The sequence below is a fragment of the Populus nigra genome, chromosome 5 (genome assembly GCF_951802175.1).
Source record: "Populus nigra chromosome 5, ddPopNigr1.1, whole genome shotgun sequence".
In the NCBI taxonomy this organism is placed as follows: domain Eukaryota; kingdom Viridiplantae; phylum Streptophyta; class Magnoliopsida; order Malpighiales; family Salicaceae; genus Populus; species Populus nigra.
In genome coordinates, this window is record NC_084856.1 from 21,867,411 (window position 1) to 21,887,096 (window position 19,686).

The following is a 19,686-nucleotide window of genomic DNA, read 5'->3' on the forward strand; positions in this document are numbered from 1 at the left end:
TTTTGAACATTATCGGCTATGTATGGATGTATATAGTGAGTTTTTTTTTTTATTATTTATTCTTTTTAAATGAATGTGTTTTTCATTTATATCCATTAAAACTGGGTTAATTAAAAATTAGACTTTATAATTCATTTTGGTTTGTTTTCTATGAAGATATCCCGACTTCATGACTCGAGTAACGGGTTTGGTTGGTTAACTCAGGTTGACTCGAATGGTTTTTTCATGTTTTTTGTTAATTAATTTTTATTTTACATTTTTTTTAATATTAGGTTGATTAGGAATTGAGTTTTCAATATTAGATAATTATCTAGTATTAACTTTAAATTAAAAGAGGAGAGGTTTTTACTGTACCCTACGTCACTAAGCACTATTCATTGAAATAATGATTTGCTTCTTTTTTTCTATGTTATTTTTTCCAATCAATGTTTTTTTTTAATTTCATCATTTAATATAAGATTATTTTTTTATTGAATTATTTCACTTTCATGATATAGATTGCTGGTCTAACGGTTAACCCGGTTGATTCAATTTTTTTCTTCAATTTCATCATTTAATAGTGGGTTGATCTGAAATTAGACATTATGATTTGTTTTGTTAACTTTCTATTGTGTTATTTTAGCCTCATGGCCGGAGAATCGTGCTTAACGAGTTAACCCGAGTTGACTCAAATAGTTTTTTATGTTTTTTTAATTTTTTTTTTTTTAATTTTATCTTTCAACACTAAGTCAAATGAAAATTGATTTTTATATAAAAAAAGATTTATTTTTTATAGAGATATCAAGGTTGCATGTTTTGGTATTTTAACACTACTCTGTCAGTGGAAATTTTACTAACTAATTCACTTATGGAATGCTTTTGTTGGTATATCATTCGTCGGTAATTCCATTATCTGTCACTAATTCTATCGAGAAAAAAATTAAAAAACAATGGTTTTACAAACATTTATGATCTTTCATTCAAGTAGAAAAGGAACACACTTCTATTTTGGATTTAAGAAAAAAATTAATTCCAGTGATTCAATTAAAATCCGTGACTCAAACCTTTCTCCAGTGGAAACCAAGCCAAGACTAAAAACTATGCATCATATGTTGGGAGAAAAGTAGTAAATTCTTCAGTGGAAACTTCAATCATGGTCTGGCAAGGGTTGTCTGGAAAAAGATTCCGGAAGACCACCAGCATCCACCAGGAAATCACTGCTTGGCTGTGTTCAAAAATCAAAAGGGCACACAGCAAGTCAAGCATCCGCGTACACGACGCTTTAACTCCTTTTTGACTAGTTTAGACACCCAGCTAGCGTTAAACACAAGATAGAGCTCTCCATCAATAATGATTGATATTTAAAACCATAAACATTCCTTCCTGGAAACCGACCTCAACTTTTCCTCACCGACAAAAGTAAAGAAAAGGAAAAGAAGATCTTGATGACTAATTAATTCAGTTTTGAATTGAGGTTGAAATTTCTTTTTTCGTTGAAATTTCTTTTTTTCCAGTATTTTTATATCATTTTTATTTATGAATATTAAAAATAATTTTTTAAAAAATAAAAAATATTATTTTAATATATTTTTGAATAAATACTTTAATTAAAAATCAAACTTTAAATGATTCCGGAATGTTATAAACCATTTGGCTGACATGATTATTAATGATCCGGGCCGGGATCCAAAAACTATGACAAATTAATAGTCATATTTTCTCTCAATTTTTTGTTCTAAATTTCTATTAACATTATCAGGTGTTTGTGATTTTAGACAAGGAAGTGAACTTAGCTCAACTAGATGAAATAGAAAGTGAAATAGAGGGATTATTGTAGAGTTCAATGTTACAAAAAGGGAGTGAACAATCTTTTTCTCCTAAACAATCCCTCATCCACGTAATTCGTGGTATGAAGCAAGGAATTTTAACTGATCATCTTCACAATCATTTTTTTTTAATTTAAAGTTTGTTTGTTATTGTATTTTAAAAGTATTTTTAAAAAAAATTATTTCTTTTTTATTTTAAATTAATTTATTTTAATAATTTTAGATTGTTTTGATATAATGATGTAAAAAATAAATTTTAAAAAATATAAAAATATTAATTTAATATATTTTCAAATAAAAAACATTTTAAAACACTGTAACATTAATAAACCGGCTGCCGGCTGTAAGTGCTTCAATGTTTTATACAATTTGTGGGGTTTGGTTGGAGATAATAATTAATCAAATCTAATGCACACCTGGATAATCTCTATTAATTCAACTTTTTAAAATAATTAATTACAAAAAAATGTTGAGTCTTTGTCTGGTGAGTACTCTATTAAATTATTAATTTTCATTCCCAACTTATAATTGGTTAATTAGATAATATATATTTGCTCAGCGTATGGTAGTAAACAATATATAGTAGTTTGATGTTATACACATTCCTTCCAGGAAACTGACCTCAACGTCTCTTCCATGGCACAATAAGGAAACAAGAGAAAGAAGACGATATATCCTCGTTGAGGCACACAGAGGGTTAAAGATCAACAAGCTGCCCTTGATTAATAACTGGTACAACTTTCTTCCTGTTCGTCCATTAATTTCTCTCTGTTTTGGGTTAGATTCCACTTGTTTGGCCATTTCTGTAGCATCATTCATGCTGTTTATATATGTTTTTGAGTTTTCCCTTTTAGCTCAAAATGACTCTGTAATTAATTAAGATCTCAGCTAATTTCCCACTGGCTCCTCTCTTTATAACTTTCATTGCTCTTCTTTGCTGGGCTCAAAATGATCTGTTCTGTTCTTTCTATCTCATTATCTCTGAACCAACAACGACTAATTAAATGAGAACCCAATTGGTTTTTAGTCAAAGTTTTCTGACATTTTGATCTTGCCCAACAACTTTTTTAAAATAATCTCCCAACTAGCTTCTCTCTTTATTTATCAGGTGTAATTAAGATCTCAACTAGCTAGTCTTTGACTAATAGTGAATCTGAAAGAATAAAAATATGGATTGCCAATCAATTTTTGCCATCTGCCTTCTGATCTCACTTCTCCATTTCAATTTTCCAGTTGGTGTTAAATTATATGGTTTTGGTTTTAACGAATATTCATCGACATGGCTCTTACTAGTTATATTACTCATCATTATAATTATATCGTTTGTTTTCTTATTGCTTGTTACAGGGAATAATTATAACAAGTAGAAAGCTTACGTCTACATATATCAATCATATACAAATATGGCTTCCTCTTCTTCTCCCACTACTCCATATTTGAAGCACGAAGTGTTCCTCAGTTTTAGAGGCGCAGACACCCGCAAAGGTTTTACCAGTCATCTTTATCATGCTTTGCAGCGAAACCAAATTGATGCTTACATCGATAATAAACTTGATGGAGGAGAAAAGATCGAGCCTGCCCTCCTGGAAAGGATTGAAGAGTCGTTTATTTCGCTAGTCATTTTCCCTGAAAATTATGCAGATTCTACCTTCTGTTTGAGGGAACTCTCCAAGATTCTTGAGTGCATGGAGACCAAACAACAGATGGTCTTACCAGTATTTTACCGACTTGATCCAAGCCATGTTCAAAATCTGACTGGGAGCTACGGAGATGCACTTTGCAAGCATGAAAGAGATTGCAGTTCTGAAGAAGTAGAGAGTTGGAGACATGCTTTGAAAGAAATAGCTAATCTCAAGGGCTGGGATTCAGACGTCATTAAGTAAGTTATTAATTTAGTTACAGCATATTAAACCCCAACTTATTTAAACCATTTTGTTCGAGAATCAATATTGTGTTTGATGTTATGATAAAATTTCTTAGGTCTTAGCCTTTGTTCTTTATTTATTAAGTCAACAACGGCTGAAGCTGTGTATCATCGAAACTGTAGTAAATTTGAAGGCCAAAGCTTTTTCCAAAATGTTAGGGAAGAATCAAAGAAGCATGGAGTAAATCATGTCAGACAGGAAATTCTTGGTGACGTATTAAAGAAAAAAGATATGACTATACGCCCAATAAGGTTACCCCCGGACATTAAGCGAATGCTTCAAAGAAAAAAAGTCCTCATAGTTCTTGATGATGTCAATGATCCACAACATTTAAAATATTTACTAGGAGAGGATGGTTTGTTTGGCCAAGGAAGTAGAATCATGGTGACAAGTAGAGATAGGCAAGCGCTTAATTATAAATGCATGTGATCAAGACAAAATTTACGAGGTTAAAATTTTAGATGAAGACGATGTACTTCGACTCTTCAGCTTACATGCTTTTAAACAAGATCGTCCCATAGAAGGATATACAAATGAAAGGAGTGTTGAATACTGGGAAAGTAAGGTGGCACAGCTAAGAACAAATGGTAGCGAGGACATTAAGAAACATTTGGAAATGTGTTATCTTGAATTAAATCAGACAAAAAAGAAAATATTTCTTGATATAGCATGTTTCTTTGGACATTAAGAAACATTTGAAGAGGATGATCGACCACGACATACATGTTGGTCATCATCCAAAACTAGCAAGTCTACCAGACATCATTGGGGAGTTAAGATCTCTTGCAGAGCTTGGTATTTCTTCTTGCTCAAAACTAGCAAGTCTACCGGACAGCATTAGCGAGTTGAGATCTCTTGAAGAGCTTAGTCTTTCTTCTTGCTCAAAACTAGCAAGTTTACCAGACAGCATTGGTGAGTTAAGATCTCTTGCAAAGCTTAGTCTTTCTTCTTGCTCAGGACTAGCAAGTCTACCGGACAGCATTGGCGGGTTGAGATCTCTTACTATGCTTTATCTTAATGGTTGCTATGGACTAACAAGTCTACCAGACAACATTGGCGCGTTGAAATCTCTTCAATGGCTTTATCTTGATGGTTGCTCAGGACTACCAAGTCTACCAAACAGCATTGGCGGGTTGAAATCTCTCAAATCGCTTTTATCAAGACTAACAAGTCTACCAGACAGTATTGACGAGTTGAAATCTCTCAAATCGCTTAATCTTAGTGGTCGCTCAGGATTAGCAAGTTTACCAGACAACATTGGCTCATTGAAATCCCTTAAAAAACTTGATCTTAGTGGTTGCTCAGGACTAACAAGTCTACCAGACAACATTGACGCATTGAAATCCCTAAAATACTTGATCTTAATAGTTGCTCAGGACTAGCAAATTTACCAGACAACATTGGCGCGTTGAAATCTCTTGAAAACCTTGATCTTAGTGGTTGCTCAAGACTAGCAAGTCTCTAAATTCTTCGGCATGAAAGATCGCATGTTTCATTCACCTTGCAGTGCATTAATATCATTTGACCAAAATGATTATTTTCTTTTTTCATTTTGCTAACAGTGCTTTGTTGCTTGTAAACAGAATATGGACAGAGTAATGAAGTATCAGTTAGAGGAGACGTATACAGCTTCCGTATCATGCTGCTGATAATCAGATAATCAGATAAATGTTGAATGAGTTTGGTGAGATGTTATCAGATAATCAGCCTGCACTTGCACACATAAGATGTTTGAGGCATAGCTATCAAGGTTTACATCGTTCATTCCTCTTCCTTGCTTGCTTTAACAAAAATAATATTTATGTTATGCTTAATTTTGCGGCTTCATCGTCTAGAAACTGAAGTTGAGGAATTTAGAGCTCCACCTGGAAACATTTATGGGGTTAAAAAAAAATTGATATTTCTCTATAATCAGCACAAGGCGAGTTGAGAAGTAAATTGATTAACACAATTAACCGAATTGACTCTCAAACTTTTATTTTACTCTAATTAAGTCCCTCATTGTATTAATTAAACTAATCCAATGTTCAAACAAGTCCCTAAGACTTATTAATTCTTCCACTTTTAGCCAAATTAACTTCCAACCTTATTACTCTTTCATTTTAGCACCTGATTAAGCCCATCCAAAATACAATTAGGTCCTTGGATTCTTTGATTTTTGCCATTTAGCCCCCATCTTCAACTTTCTTCTTAATGAAGCATCTATCAAAATTGGACAGCTAAACTTTACAACCTTGTCCATGTTGGTCCTCAAATCTTTAATTTATTCAGCCTTGATCACATTTTCAATCTGATTTCTAAATTTCTTCAACAAGACCTCAAATTATCCATCCACCTATCAACTATAAATTAAATATTTGTCCAATCATGATTCAATGCTTTATTTTTTATTACTGTTACTTTTTTTAATTCAGAATTGGGTGAATACACAGATAGTTGCATGCAAACTGTAATCCTGCCGTCCTCTATGGAATGTGATCTAGCAATAGTATGATCAAAACTTTTAGTAGTTATTGCAAGTTTTCCTAAAAAATGTTTGATGGTTTTGTTTTTATAATGTGTTCTTCTCCCTCTCTCTCCCTCTAAACAGTTAGGTGGCAGCATTAAATCTATTTTAACTTGGAATTGGTCTCTTTCTTGCTGCTTAGGAAAAATGGAAAAGGTGAAAGAAAAGAAATAAAAACTGATTTTGAGTGATCAAGTTCTCAATGGGATCACTGTTCCACAAGAACAATGCTCTCTCTGCCACATGCAAAGCATCAATTCCATAAACTGATTTTAACAAAGGAAAGAGCAAAGAATAGAAGCTATCATCTCAACAAGTTTTTCAGTGAAAAACTAAACCTTGGTGGCACACAGGCCTTGCTCCAGATCGAACACCGAGTCTGGATTAAAAACTGTGAATCATATGTGAAGAGAAAAGTAGTAAATTCTTCAGTCGAAACTTCAATCATGGTCTAAAAAGGGTTGTTTGGAAAAAGATTCCGGAAGACCACCAGAAAATTACTGCTTGGTTGTGTTCAAAAATCAAAAGGGCACACAGCAAGTCAAGCGTCCTGTAAAAATGATTGCTACTTGGCGGTGAGGAAAAGTTGCTACTATCAACTTTTCCTCACCGCTAAGTAAAGAAAAAGGAAAAGACGATAGGTGACTAATCTTTTGGAATTGAGGTTGATTTTTGTTTATTTTTGTTAAAATTTGGATTTGTTTAGTGTTGTTAAAATTTAGATTAGTTTAGTGTTTTTGAATTATGTCAAAATAATTTTAAAAAATAAAAAAATATATTATATTAATATATTTTTAAATAAACACTTTAAAAATCGAACTTTAAATGATTCCGGAATTTCCGTGGCTAATTGTGGCTTACTTAATGGGTTGTGAAAATCTTTTTTGAAGAAAGGTTTATGAGATATTGAGTTGTCAAGGACTGTTTCTGAATTTGTACCTACCGATATATAGATTCCAAGAAACCCTCCAATACTGTGTTTGAAATAAAGATGATGAGAGGATCAATGTGAACTCCCCCCCTTAATTGTGAGTTGGCTAGCCCTTAAATAACTGGTAGAATTTCTTCCTGTTCGTTCTTTGCTATAGCATCGTTTAAGTTGTTTTGATCTTCTCTTATTGTCTGATCATTCTAATACACTCTTGTTTGATCATATTTAGCCTTTATTTATGAGATATAAAATAATCTCCCAACTAGCTTCTCTCTTTATTTATCAGGTGTAATTAAGATCTCAACTAGCTAGTCTTTGACTAATTATATCGTTTGTTTTCTTATTGCTTGTTACAGGGAAAAATTATCACAAGTAGAAAGCTTCCTTCTACATATATCAAGCATATAAAAATATGGCTTCCACTTCTTCTCCCACTACTCCATATTTGAAGCTTGATGTGTTCCTCAGTTTTAGAGGCACAGACACCCGCAATAGTTTCACCAGTCATCTTTATGATGCATTGCAGCGAAACCAAATTGATGCTTACATCGATAATAAACTTGATGGAGGAGAAAAGATCGAGCCTGCCCTCTTGGAAAGGATTGAGGAGTCATGTATTTCGCTAGTCATTTTCTCTGAAAATTATGCAGATTCTACTTTCTGTTTGAGGGAACTCTCCAAGATTCTTGAGTGCATGGAGACCAAACAACAGATGGTCTTACCAGTTTTTTACCGACTTGATCCAAGCCATGTTCAAAATCTGACTGGGAGCTATGGAGATGCACTTTGCAAGCATGAAAGAGATTGCAGTTCTGAAGAAGTAGAGAGTTGGAGACGTGCTTCGAAAGAAATAGCTAATCTCAAGGGCTGGGATTCAGACGTCATTAAGTAAGTTATTAATTTAGTTACAGCATATTAAACCCCAACTTATTTAAACCATTTTGTTCGAGAATCAATATTGTGTTTGATGTTATGATAAAATTTCTTAGGTTCTAGCATGTCTTTGTTCTTTATTTACTATGCACTGCAGGGATGAGACCAAGCTAATTCAGGAAATCGTTACTGACATTCAAAAGAAATTGAACCATGAGCTGTCACCCTCATTTGATTCAAAACGCCTTGTTGGAATGAAATCACGCGTTGAAGACATCGAATCATTACTATCCTATGGATCAACCGGTGTGCTCATCGTGGGAATCTGGGGGATGGGTGGTATAGGTAAGTCCACAACGGCTGAAACTGTGTATCATCGAAACTGTAGTAAATTTGAAGGCCATTGCTGTTTCCAAGATGTTAGGGAAGAATCACGGAAGCATGGAGTAGATCATGTCCGACAGGAAATTCTTGGCAAGGTATTAGAGAAGAATGATCTCAAAATACACGGAAAAGTGCTACCCTCGGCCATTAAGCGAATGCTTCAAAGAAAAAAGGTCCTCATAGTTCTTGATGATGTCAATGATCCACAACATTTAAAATATTTACTAGGAGAGGATGGTTTGTTTGGCCAAGGAAGTAGAATCATTGTGACAAGTAGAGATAGGCGAGTTCTTGAAAATGCATGTGATGAAGACAGAATTTACGAGGTTAAAATTTTAGACGAAGACGATGCACTTCGACTCTTCAGCTTACATGCCTTTAAACAAGATCGTCCCATAGAAGGATATACTGGGCTATCAAAAACTGTGGTAAGCTGTGTTAAGGGCATTCCATTAGTTCTCGAGGTTTTAGGTGGCAATCTATGCAATAAAAGGAGTGTTGAATACTGGGAAAGTAAGGTGGCACAGCTAAGAACAAATGGTGGCGAGGACATTAAGAAACATTTGGAAATGTGCTATCATGAATTAGATCAGACAGAAAAGAAAATATTTCTTGATATAGCATGTTTCTTTGGACGGTGCAAGAAGGATTTTCTCCAACAAACACTAGATCTTGAAGAAAGAAGTGGGATAGATCGTCTCGCTGATATGTGTCTCATAAAAATTGTTCAAGACAAGATCAAGATGCATGATGTGCTCCTAAAACTAGGGAAAAAAATTGTCCTCCAAGAAAACGTTGACCCTAGAGAACGTAGCAGGTTGTGGGAGGCTGATGATATCTATCGTGCATTAACAACTCAGGTAACGTTTCCAAGTGATTTAATTGACTGTTTCTTGATCACTTTCTTGTTTATAGCTGAGAGATGTAGCCTTGGACAAGAATAAATATCAAGGCCAGCTTCTTCTTCTTCTTCTTCTTCTTCTTTATTTGTTATATATATACTGATTTACACTTTGCTTTAATTTGTTAAATAGGGGACTGGATCCAAAGTGGAAAGCATATCCCTCATCTTGGATTCAACTAAAGAATTGACATTAAGTCCTACAGCATTTGAAGGGATGTATAATTTAAGATTGCTCAAAATCTACTACCCACCTTTCTTAAAGGATCCCTCAAAGGAGCAAATTATGAATCCAAAGAGGGTCGGAATCCAGCTTCCACGAGGGCTTCACTTTCTTTCAAGTGAGCTAAGGTTTCTCTACTGGTATAATTACCCTTTGAAATCCTTTCCATCAATTTTTTTCCCTGAGAAACTTGTTCAACTTGAAATGCCTTGTTGCCAGCTTGAACAACTTTGGAATGAAGGCCAGGTATGCTTTATCATCCTTCTTTTTCGAATATAGGACATTTTTGAAATTATTCATAACGTTTATCTTTTCTTACATTGCCTCTTTTTTTATTTGCAGCCACTTGAGAAGTTGAAATCTCTTAAATCACTTAATTTTCATGGTTGCTCAGAACTAGCAAGTCTACCGCATAGTATTGGCATGTTGAAATCTCTTGACCAGCTTGATCTTAGTGGTTGCTCAAGTCTAACAAGTCTACCGAACAACATTGACGCGTTAAAATCTCTAAAATCGCTTAATCTTAGTGGTTGCTCAAGACTAGCAAGTTTACCAAATAGCATTGGTGTGTTAAAATCTCTTGACCAGCTTGATCTTAGTGGTTGCTCAAGACTAGCAAGCCTACCAGACAGTATTGGCGCATTGAAATCTCTTAAATCGCTTAATCTTAGTGGTTTCTCAAGACTAGCAAGTCTACCAAATAGCATTGGCATGTTGAAATCTCTTGACCAATTTGATCTTAGTGATTGCTCAAGACTAGTAAGTCTACTAGAGAGCATTGGCGAGTTCAAATCTCTTAAATCACTTAATCTTAGTGGTTGCTCAAGACTAGCAAGTTTACCAGATAAAATTGGTGAGTTGAAATCTCTTAAATTGCTTAAACTTCATGGTTGCTCAGGACTAGCAAGTTTACCAGACAACATTGGCGAGTTGAAATCTCTTACATCGCTTAATCTTAGTCGTTGTTCAGGACTAGCAAGTCTACCTGACAGCATTGGGGTGTTGAAATGTCTTGCTAAGCTTCACCTTACTGGTTGCTCAGGACTAGCAAGTCTACCAGACAGCATTAACAAATTGAAATGTCTTGATACGCTTCATCTTAGTGGTTGCTCAAGACTAGCAAGTCTACCCAACAACATTGGCGCATTGAAATCTCTTTACCAGCTTGATCTTAGTGGTTGCTCAAGACTAGAAAGTCTACCCGACAGCATTGGAGGGTTGAAATGTCTTACTAAGCTTCACCTTACTGGTTGCTCAGGACTAACAAGTCTACCAGACAGCATTGACAGGTTGAAATGTCTTGATACACTTCATCTTAGTGGTTGCTCAGGACTAGCAAGTCTACCAAACAACATTAACAGGTTGAACTATCTTATTGTGCTTAATCTTTGTGGTTTCTCAAGACTAGCAAGTCTACCAAACAGCATTGGTGAATTGAAATCTCTTAAATTGCTTCATCTTAGTGGTTGCTCAAGACTAGGAAGTCTACCAGATAGAATTGACGAGTTGAAATCTCTTAAATCGCTTAATCTTAATGGTTGCTCAGGACTAGCAAGTCTACCAGACAGAATTGGGGAGTTGAAATCTCTTGAATGGCTTAATCTTCATGATTGCTCAGGACTAACAAGTCTACCAGACAGAATTGTCGAGTTGAAATCTCTTAAATCCCTTAATCTTAATGGTTGCTCAGGACTAGAAAGTCTACCAGACAGCATTGGCGAGTTGAGATGTCTTACTATGCTTAATCTTAGTGGTTGCTTAAAACTAACAAGTCTACCCGACAGCATTGGCATGTTGAAATGTCTTTATGCGCTTCACCTTACTGGTTGCTCAGGACTAGAAAGTCTACCAGACAACATTGACGAGTTGAGATGTCTTACTACGCTTGATCTTAGTGGTTGCTTAAAACTAGCGAGTCTTCCAAACAACATCATTGATCTTGAATTTAAAGGACTTGACAAACAGCGTTGTTATATGCTGAGTGGATTCCAGAAAGTAGAAGAAATTGCATCATCCACCTATAAATTGGGCTGCCATGAATTTTTAAAATTGGGAAATTCTCGTGTGTTAAAAACTCCAGAGAGATTAGGCTCTTTGGTGTGGCTAACAGAATTGAGATTATCTGAGATTGATTTTGAGAGGATACCTGCAAGCATCGAGCACCTTACTAAGCTAAGTAAACTCTATTTAGATGATTGCAAGCGGCTTCAATGTTTACCAGAGCTTCCATCCACTCTACAAGTTTTAATCGCATCAGGTTGCATCTCTTTAAAATCTGTAGCAAGTATATTCATGCAAGGTGATAGAGAATATGAAGCTGCTTCTCAGGAATTCAATTTCTCTGGATGCCTCCAACTGGATCAGAATTCACGCACTAGAATTATGGGTGCTACCCGTTTACGAATTCAACGCATGGCAACATCATTATTTTATCAGGTGAATTCTTCCTCCCTTGATCTTGATTTATTTAAAAAAAAATCACGATAATTTTTTATATGTATCTCACATTCTCACTCTCTTCGGTGCAGGAATATCATGGTAAGCCCATTAGAGTTCGGTTGTGTATTCCTGGGTCGGAAGTCCCGGAATGGTTCAGTTATAAAAATAGAGAAGGATCGTCAGTAAAAATCCGGCAACCAGCTCATTGGCATCGTCGTTTCACTTTATGCGCTGTTGTTTCATTTGGCCAAAGCGGGGAAAGGCGTCCCGTTAATATTAAATGTGAATGCCATTTGATAAGCAAAGATGGAACCCAGATTGATCTCAATTCCTACTTCTACGAAATATATGAAGAAAAGGTGAGGAGTTTATGGGAAAGGGAGCATGTGTTCATCTGGAGTGTCCACTCTAAGTGCTTTTTCAAGGAGGCCTCGTTTCAATTCAAATCACCGTGGGGAGCTACTGATGTGGTGGTTGGGTGTGGAGTCCATCCACTGTTGGTCAACGAGCCTGAGCAACCAAACCCTAAAACAGATGGGAAATGCTTGACAAACTCTTCATCATCTTGTATTTGAAAGGGCAACTTAATGCTATGGATGCATGGTTTCGCTCGTTGACACTGGTAACTCATCTTCTCCTTTTCTATACAAATATGAAGCAACTCAATTGGATTGAATCAAACATGAAACCAAATAGTCTTATGAATTAGAGATGAAAAGGATATATTTATCCTCCTTCTTTAACATGATTTTTAACTAGGTCCCGAACAAACAAAATAATAATTATAAAAAAAAATAGATTTAGTCGGTTGACTCGGGTTTTTTTTTATTTTTTTAATAGATTTTTTCTTAACTTCATCTTTCAATATTGAGTTGATTAAGAATTTAATTTTATATTTTTTTTATTAGCTTTCTACTGGGTTATTGTAGTCTCAAGACCCGGGTCACAAGTTTTGCGGGTTAGCAAGGTTGGCTTGAGTTTTTTTTGTTTTTTTTAATTGAATTTTTTTTTTATTTTCATCCTTCAACATTGGGTTGATTGAAAATTTAACTTCATATTTTATTTTATTCTATATATTTATCTTGGTCTCATAATCCGAGTTTGGCAAGTTAACTTGGGTTAACTCGAGATATTTTTTTAATTGATTTTTTTCAATTGAATCCTTCAATATTTGGTTGATTGAAAATTGTGCTTTGAAAATTTTTTTTTTATAGGATTATCATGATCTCATGACCCGGGTTGATGGTTAGCTCGGTTGCCTCAAGTTTTTTTGTGTTCTTTTTAAATGCACATGTTTTTCAATTTCATCCATTAATATTGGGTTAATTGAGAATTAGGCTTCATAATTTATTTTAGTTTGCTGTCTATGAAAATATCCCGATATCATGACTCGAGTCACGGGTTTCGTTGGTTAACTCGGGTTGTTTTTTCGTGTTTCTTGTTAATTGTTTTTTTTTAACAATTTTATTCTTCAACATTAGCTAGGCTGATTGTGAATTCAGTTTCCTTATTTTGATCTGACCAGCATTGTAGCGCAGGAAATTATCTTGTATTAACCATAAAATAAAAGAGGAGAGGTTTTTACTGTACCTCTCCTTACAAAGCACTATTCATTGGATTAATAATTTGCTTGTTTTCTCTCTTTTTTTTCTGTGCTTTTTTTTTCAATCAATGTTTTTTTTTTAATTTTATCCTTTAATTTTAAATTTATTTTTTTTATAAAGTTATCTCACTCTCATGACACAAATCACTAGTTTGACAATTTAACCTGGTTGACTTAAGTTATTTTTATTAATCTTTTTTTTCAATTTTATCCTTTAATATTGGGTTGATTGGAAATTAAACTCCATGATTATTTCATCCTTTAATAGTGGTTTGATTGAAAATGAAACTCCAAAATTATTTCATCCTTTAATACTGGGTTGATTGGAAATTAAACTTCATGATTTGCTTTGTTTATTTTCTATTGTGTTATTCCGGCTTCATGACCCGAGAATAGTACTTTACGAGTTAACCTAAGTTGACTCGGATAGTTTTTTTATGTCTTGCTTGAAAAACTTTGGAATGAAAGTTAGGATATGCAATAACCCAATTTTGAATTCTCCAAAATTTTCTTATAATTTTCTTATATGTTATTTTATTTCTATTTTTATTCATAAAAAAATAAGAAAACTTTCAAAATTTAAGAATATATTTTTCTCGAATCAACTTTCATTTTCAAATCAAAACCAAAGTTACCGGGTCAATACAGGTCAAACCATGTCGACTAGGATAAAAAATGAGTTTTGAGCCATCTCAAGTCAAAACCGTCATTTTTAGTCAAAACCAAGTCCACCGAGTCAATACAGGTCAAAGCATGTTGATCAGGATAAGAATGAGTTTTAGACCGTTTTGGGTCAAAACTATCATTTTCAATCAAATTAGGTTTATTGAGATAACTTTTACATAATTTAATTTTAAATCAAAGTCAGACAAGAAGTTAGGTTTGAAGGTTTTTTTTTTTTAATTTTATTTTTTTTAATTTCATCCTTATATTTTTTTACAGGATAACGGGAATACCTTTAGACTTTAATTTTAAACTTAGGTTAGGTAAGAAGTCGGATTAAAAAAATTTAAAATTAACTCACTAGGCCGAATTTAATAAAAATATCAAGTAGTTCTAAACACTTGAATATTTTTTATTATATTAAAAAAAATTATACAACCTCCAGCAAACTAATAATATTTAGAAGACTTGGGAGTAATTTATAAGTAATTAAAGTAGCAATAAAAAAACAAAACAAAAAAAATCTAAATGGGCTTCGATCTGTTACCAATCAGACCACACCAGTACATAACCCAAAACCAAAGCCCAATTCATTCTATCTATCCAAGCCAAAGGCCCAACTCTCCCATTTCAAATTAAAACGCTACGTCCCTCCCAATCCCAAACCTAAACAAACAACATCATATAGCCGTTAGAAACCAACGGCTATCATTTCAAGCTTCAAATTCCCAATTTTAAACCCTAAAAATCTTTCACCTTTCTAATTTTCTCCCTCTCTCAATTTCAAGCCCTAAAACATGAATGGTACTCCCATCTCTTTCTCTGTATCGATAGATACGCATAAATTCTTGAATTATTTTATTTTATTTTTATGGTTCTTGTTTTATAGATCGAAATTGTTTGATTTCTCTCAGATCTGACGGTCCAAATGATTGAAGAGATCTGCGATCGTATCAAGACCGTTCAAATTTCAGATTCCAGCCCTTCTCTCTCTTCGACCACAGGTTAGAAGAAGTAGCTTCACTTTGTTTAATTAATATTTCTCTGAAATTGATTTTAAAAAAAATTCAGTTGAATCCGTAGAAGATACGAAATTCGATACAGGTTCGTGTTTTTATAAAAAATATATATTAGAAATTATTTGTTTAAGTAATGATTATCAGTTTATTTTTTTATATTTTTTGCTTCTGCTTAGACTTAGAAATTGTAATTTTGAATTATTTAATTTTATTTGTTATTGAATTTAATTGTTTATTTATCTTTTTAATTCTAGGGTTTCTAAAATTTTTAAAGTCGTTTTTAATCAAGAGAAAAAAAAAAGAGTTAAATTGAGTCAAATTCGGTGCTGTAGAACTGTAGACAATTGTATTTTATATTGAAATTGTTTTGACTGAACAAGGTTATTTTGATTTTAATGAATTTTCAGGAGAAACTATTAATTCGGAGGAGGAGAGCGTATCAAATAGAATTCGACAAGTTTCCCCATCTCAGGGGCCAACACCGCCCATTTTGCAGAAAATTATCAATTTAAGTGATAAAATTCAGGTACTTATTTTGAACTTTGGTGGTGTTGGGTATCGTATAGATGACTTGAAAAGACTTGGTTTTAGTTGTAGAATTCAGGCAATTTTAAATTTCGTTGTTTTAGCTAGTAAATTAGGATTTTGCATTATTATGTTGATAGGGGTATTGATTTGTTTTCTTTCTTTGAATTTAATTGTTGTTGTTTCAGAATTTGAAGAAAGAACACTCAAATCTCTCTAATCAAGTAAAGACTGCCAAGGATTCCTTTCTTGGCCCCAATATTTTAGACACCCTTCAAAAACTCGGTGAGTATCCAATAGTGAAACTAATTTATTTCTTCTTTTCATTTTTTTTTTTTGAGGGGTTTGGTTTTGATAGTTTACTAGTTGAAATATTGGTCAGGTAATGAATATGAACTTCTTAAAAAGAAGTATCTACAAGAGTTGTCTGAGAGGAAGAGGCTTTACAATGAGGTGATTGAGCTTAAAGGGAATATTAGGGTCTTCTGTAGATGCAGACCACTAAATCAAGTCGAAATAACAAATGGTTCGAACTATGTAGTTGAATTTGACTCTTCCCAAGATAATGAGTTGCAGATCATTTCCTCTGATTCTTCCAAAAAGCAATTTAAGTGGACCATGTTTTTGGGCCTGAGGATAATCAAGGTGATCTGATGTTTTATTTATGTATTGCTACTGCAGACATCCTGTTAAAGATTATTTGTGCAATTGAAGCTTTTAAACCTATGTCTGTATGATATGCAGAGGCTGTTTTTGTACAAACTAAACCAATAGTCGCTTCAGTTTTGGATGGCTACAATGTCTGCATATTCGCCTATGGACAAACTGGAACTGGAAAGACGTTTACTATGGAGGGCAGCCCAGAAAATAGGGGAGTGAACTACAGAACATTAGATGAGTTGTTCCGAGTTTCTCAAGAGAGAAGTGGCATTATGAGATATGGTCTTTTTGTTAGTATGATGGAGGTTTACAATGAGAAGATAAGGGACCTCTTGATTGATAGTTCCAACCAACCGCCTAAAAAGTTAGTTTCCTCTTTTATTGCTACTGTATTGATCTGATAATCAAAATATAGTTATTTGTGTCGAATTTTTTGGTTGCAAAAATTTTATATTAATAATTTTCTGTAGCTCTGATTTATATCATTTTGCTACTTGATGATAATTAACTATTGGTTCGTACAAACATCATGCGTGTGGCTATTTGACAAGAAAAGTGGAACATTGAAGTTCTGTATTAGCCCAATTTTCATTTGAGCACTCTATCTGCAATAAATACCTTGCTCCTCTCTAGTGTAGATAAGCATGACATCTAATTGGGTTTAGGGTTTAAAAGATTATGTACAAGACTCCTATTTGGAAGCCCATTGGTATGAAAGATTTAAAGTCTAACGATAAGAAATTGAGTTACATGAATGAAGTTTGATGAAATTTTAGTTTTTCTTACATGCTTAAAGGTTGGAGATAAAACAAACAGCTGAAGGAACACAAGAAGTCCCAGGACTTGTTGAAACTCGGGTGACTGGCACAGAGGATGTGTGGGATTTACTCAAGTCTGGAAGTCGGGCCAGGTCTGTTGGATCAACCAGCGCTAATGAGCTTAGCAGCCGTTCTCATTGGTAAAAATGAACTCTGCTTTCTTTTCTTGGTTTATTCTTTCTAAGAATATACTTTATGGTATATCACATATAATAGCAACTAACTAGTTTTTTGGATCTGTGAATCCAAACTATTCAAGAAATTTACTGATTAATTGAAGTGGTAGTACTAATGACCACAACATTGTTGGTCTGTAGTTTGTTGCGAGTAACAGTGAAAGGAGAGAATTTAATAGATGGACAAAAGACAAGAAGTCACCTATGGATGGTCGATTTGGCTGGTAGTGAACGTGTGGGAAAGATTGATGTTGAAGGTGAAAGATTGAAGGAATCGCAATTCATTAATAAAACTCTTTCAGCACTTGGTGATGTTATATCTGCCCTCGCATCTAAAACTGGCCACATTCCTTACAGGTCTTTCTCTCACAGTCACTCTTGTAACATGCTATCCAATTACCATATTAATGAAGATATTTGTTTTCTTCCGATCAGGAACTCAAAGCTAACCCATATGCTACAGAGCTCTCTCGGTGAGTATTAAGTTTACTACTTTTTATGGTTACCAGACTTTCTTATTGTCTTGTTTGTCAGTAAAAGATGATAAGTGAAACATGAATGCAGGAGGAGATTGTAAGACCTTGATGTTTGTCCAAATAAGTCCAAGTGCTACTGACCTTGGAGAGACGCTTTGTTCACTAAATTTTGCGAGTCGAGTGCGAGGAATTGAAAGTGGTCCTGCCCGCAAACAGGCTGATCTCACTGAACTTCTCAAATACAAGCAAATGGTATATATAAACTGCTCTATTTGATGAAATTTCTTTTGTCTCGGTTTCTTTTACAAAAAATGGTATAAATTCACATTTTCTTTCCTTCTTTCTTTCCTTTTTTAATTGTAAATAATCAGGTAGAAAAGTTAAAGCATGATGAGAAGGAAACAAAGAAGTTGCAGGATAGCTTGCAATCATTGCAGTTGAGGCTTGCTGCTAGAGAACATATCTGCAGAACTCTCCAAGAAAAGGTAATTATGATGGCTTGAGCTCCATTTAATGTTTTTTATTTATTTATTATTACTATGAAACATTGGAAAATTTATTGGAGCTGTTTTTTCGTTTTTCTTTTGCTTTTATTGTCCCTTAAATGGCATTTTAAAGTCATTTTGTAGACTAACAAATAACTCTTCTTACAATAGGTTCGAGAGCTTGAGAATCAGTTAGGTGAGGAAAGAAAAACTAGACTAAAGCAGGAAACACGAGCCTTTGCCGCTGCTGCTTCTCAGTCTACGAAACAAGTAGTAGAGAAGAGAAAAGTAGATAAGAAGCCACCTCTGTGTCCTTCAAAGTTGAGGATGCCCTTGCGAAAAATCACCAATTTCATGCCTCCACCATCTCCTCTACAAAAACAGAAAACTGGTTCTGTTTTATCTTCAATGCATGACAAAGAAAACAATCCAAGAACCACATCTGCAGGAGCAAATACAAAAAGCCTTGTGAAACCCAGACGTATGTCTGTTGCAGTCAGACCTCCTCCTCCAATGTCAGCACAGGTTTTCCAGCCTAAGAGACGGGTATCCATTGCTACCTATCGTTCAGAGCCAACCTCAAACATGACTAAACCACTTCAAACCTCGCAATATAAAAATGGGAATGTAGTTGGCAGGCAGTCATTTGTCAGGGACCCAAGAAAGCCAAGGAATTCAAAGCTGTTCTCTCCATTGCCAGAGTTCAGGACTGCATCAGAGACTACACCTACTGTTATGAGAACCAGTAGTAAATTCATGGGGAGTCCTCCAGCACAAGCAGGTTCTTGGAAGCCAAAGCACCCAACAGCTGTTGCACTGCAACGAAAATCTATGGTGTGGAGCCCGCTAAAGTTAAGGAGCTTTCAAAACAGGAGACCATCTTTGTTGCCTAATCGACCATCATCAACTAATGAGGTGCAATAAAACTTTTAGTCTTCATTGTCATGATAAATAGTAGGAGTATATACCTTTTTTTCTTGATTCCCATCTTCCCATTTTTCTTACATGGATATTAATCGCAATTGTATGCTACTTGCCTACTAAAATTCAATGTTCAGTGACATTGTTCTACATCAAAGATTCAGACTCATTCGCGGTTGGATGTTATTTGCTTTCCTACATGAGTCAACAACAGTGAGAAACACAGATAAAAAAACACACATAGGAGTTTTTCTATCCCCCTGTGAGGTTTTGCTTTTTTGATGAAGAGATCTTATTTAAAGTGGATTTGTGACAGAGAGAGCGAAGCTGGACCAGAGAATTTGATCAAGGGA

General features: G+C 34.5%; 2 protein-coding genes and 1 pseudogene across 2 annotated transcripts; all 3 read left to right on the plus strand.

The window, feature by feature from the left end:
• Positions 1–3,208: 3,208 nt before the first annotated feature.
• Positions 3,209–5,112, plus strand: LOC133694891 (disease resistance protein RUN1-like). The gene is made up of 3 exons (XM_062116584.1): positions 3,209–3,684; positions 4,220–4,348; positions 4,434–5,112. The coding sequence occupies exons 1-3, from the start codon at positions 3,209–3,211 to the stop codon at positions 5,110–5,112; spliced, it is 1,284 nt and encodes a 427-aa protein (XP_061972568.1).
• Positions 5,113–7,579: 2,467 nt separating this feature from the next.
• On the plus strand, positions 7,580–12,562 carry LOC133694892 (disease resistance protein RPV1-like). The gene is made up of 5 exons (XM_062116585.1): positions 7,580–8,055; positions 8,198–9,284; positions 9,459–9,794; positions 9,891–11,984; positions 12,077–12,562. Exons 1-5 carry the CDS (start codon positions 7,580–7,582, stop codon positions 12,560–12,562), a joined length of 4,479 nt encoding a protein of 1,492 aa, XP_061972569.1.
• LOC133695301 (kinesin-like protein KIN-14S) lies at positions 12,439–19,519 on the plus strand (annotated as a pseudogene).
• The last annotated feature ends 167 nt before the right edge of the window (positions 19,520–19,686 follow it).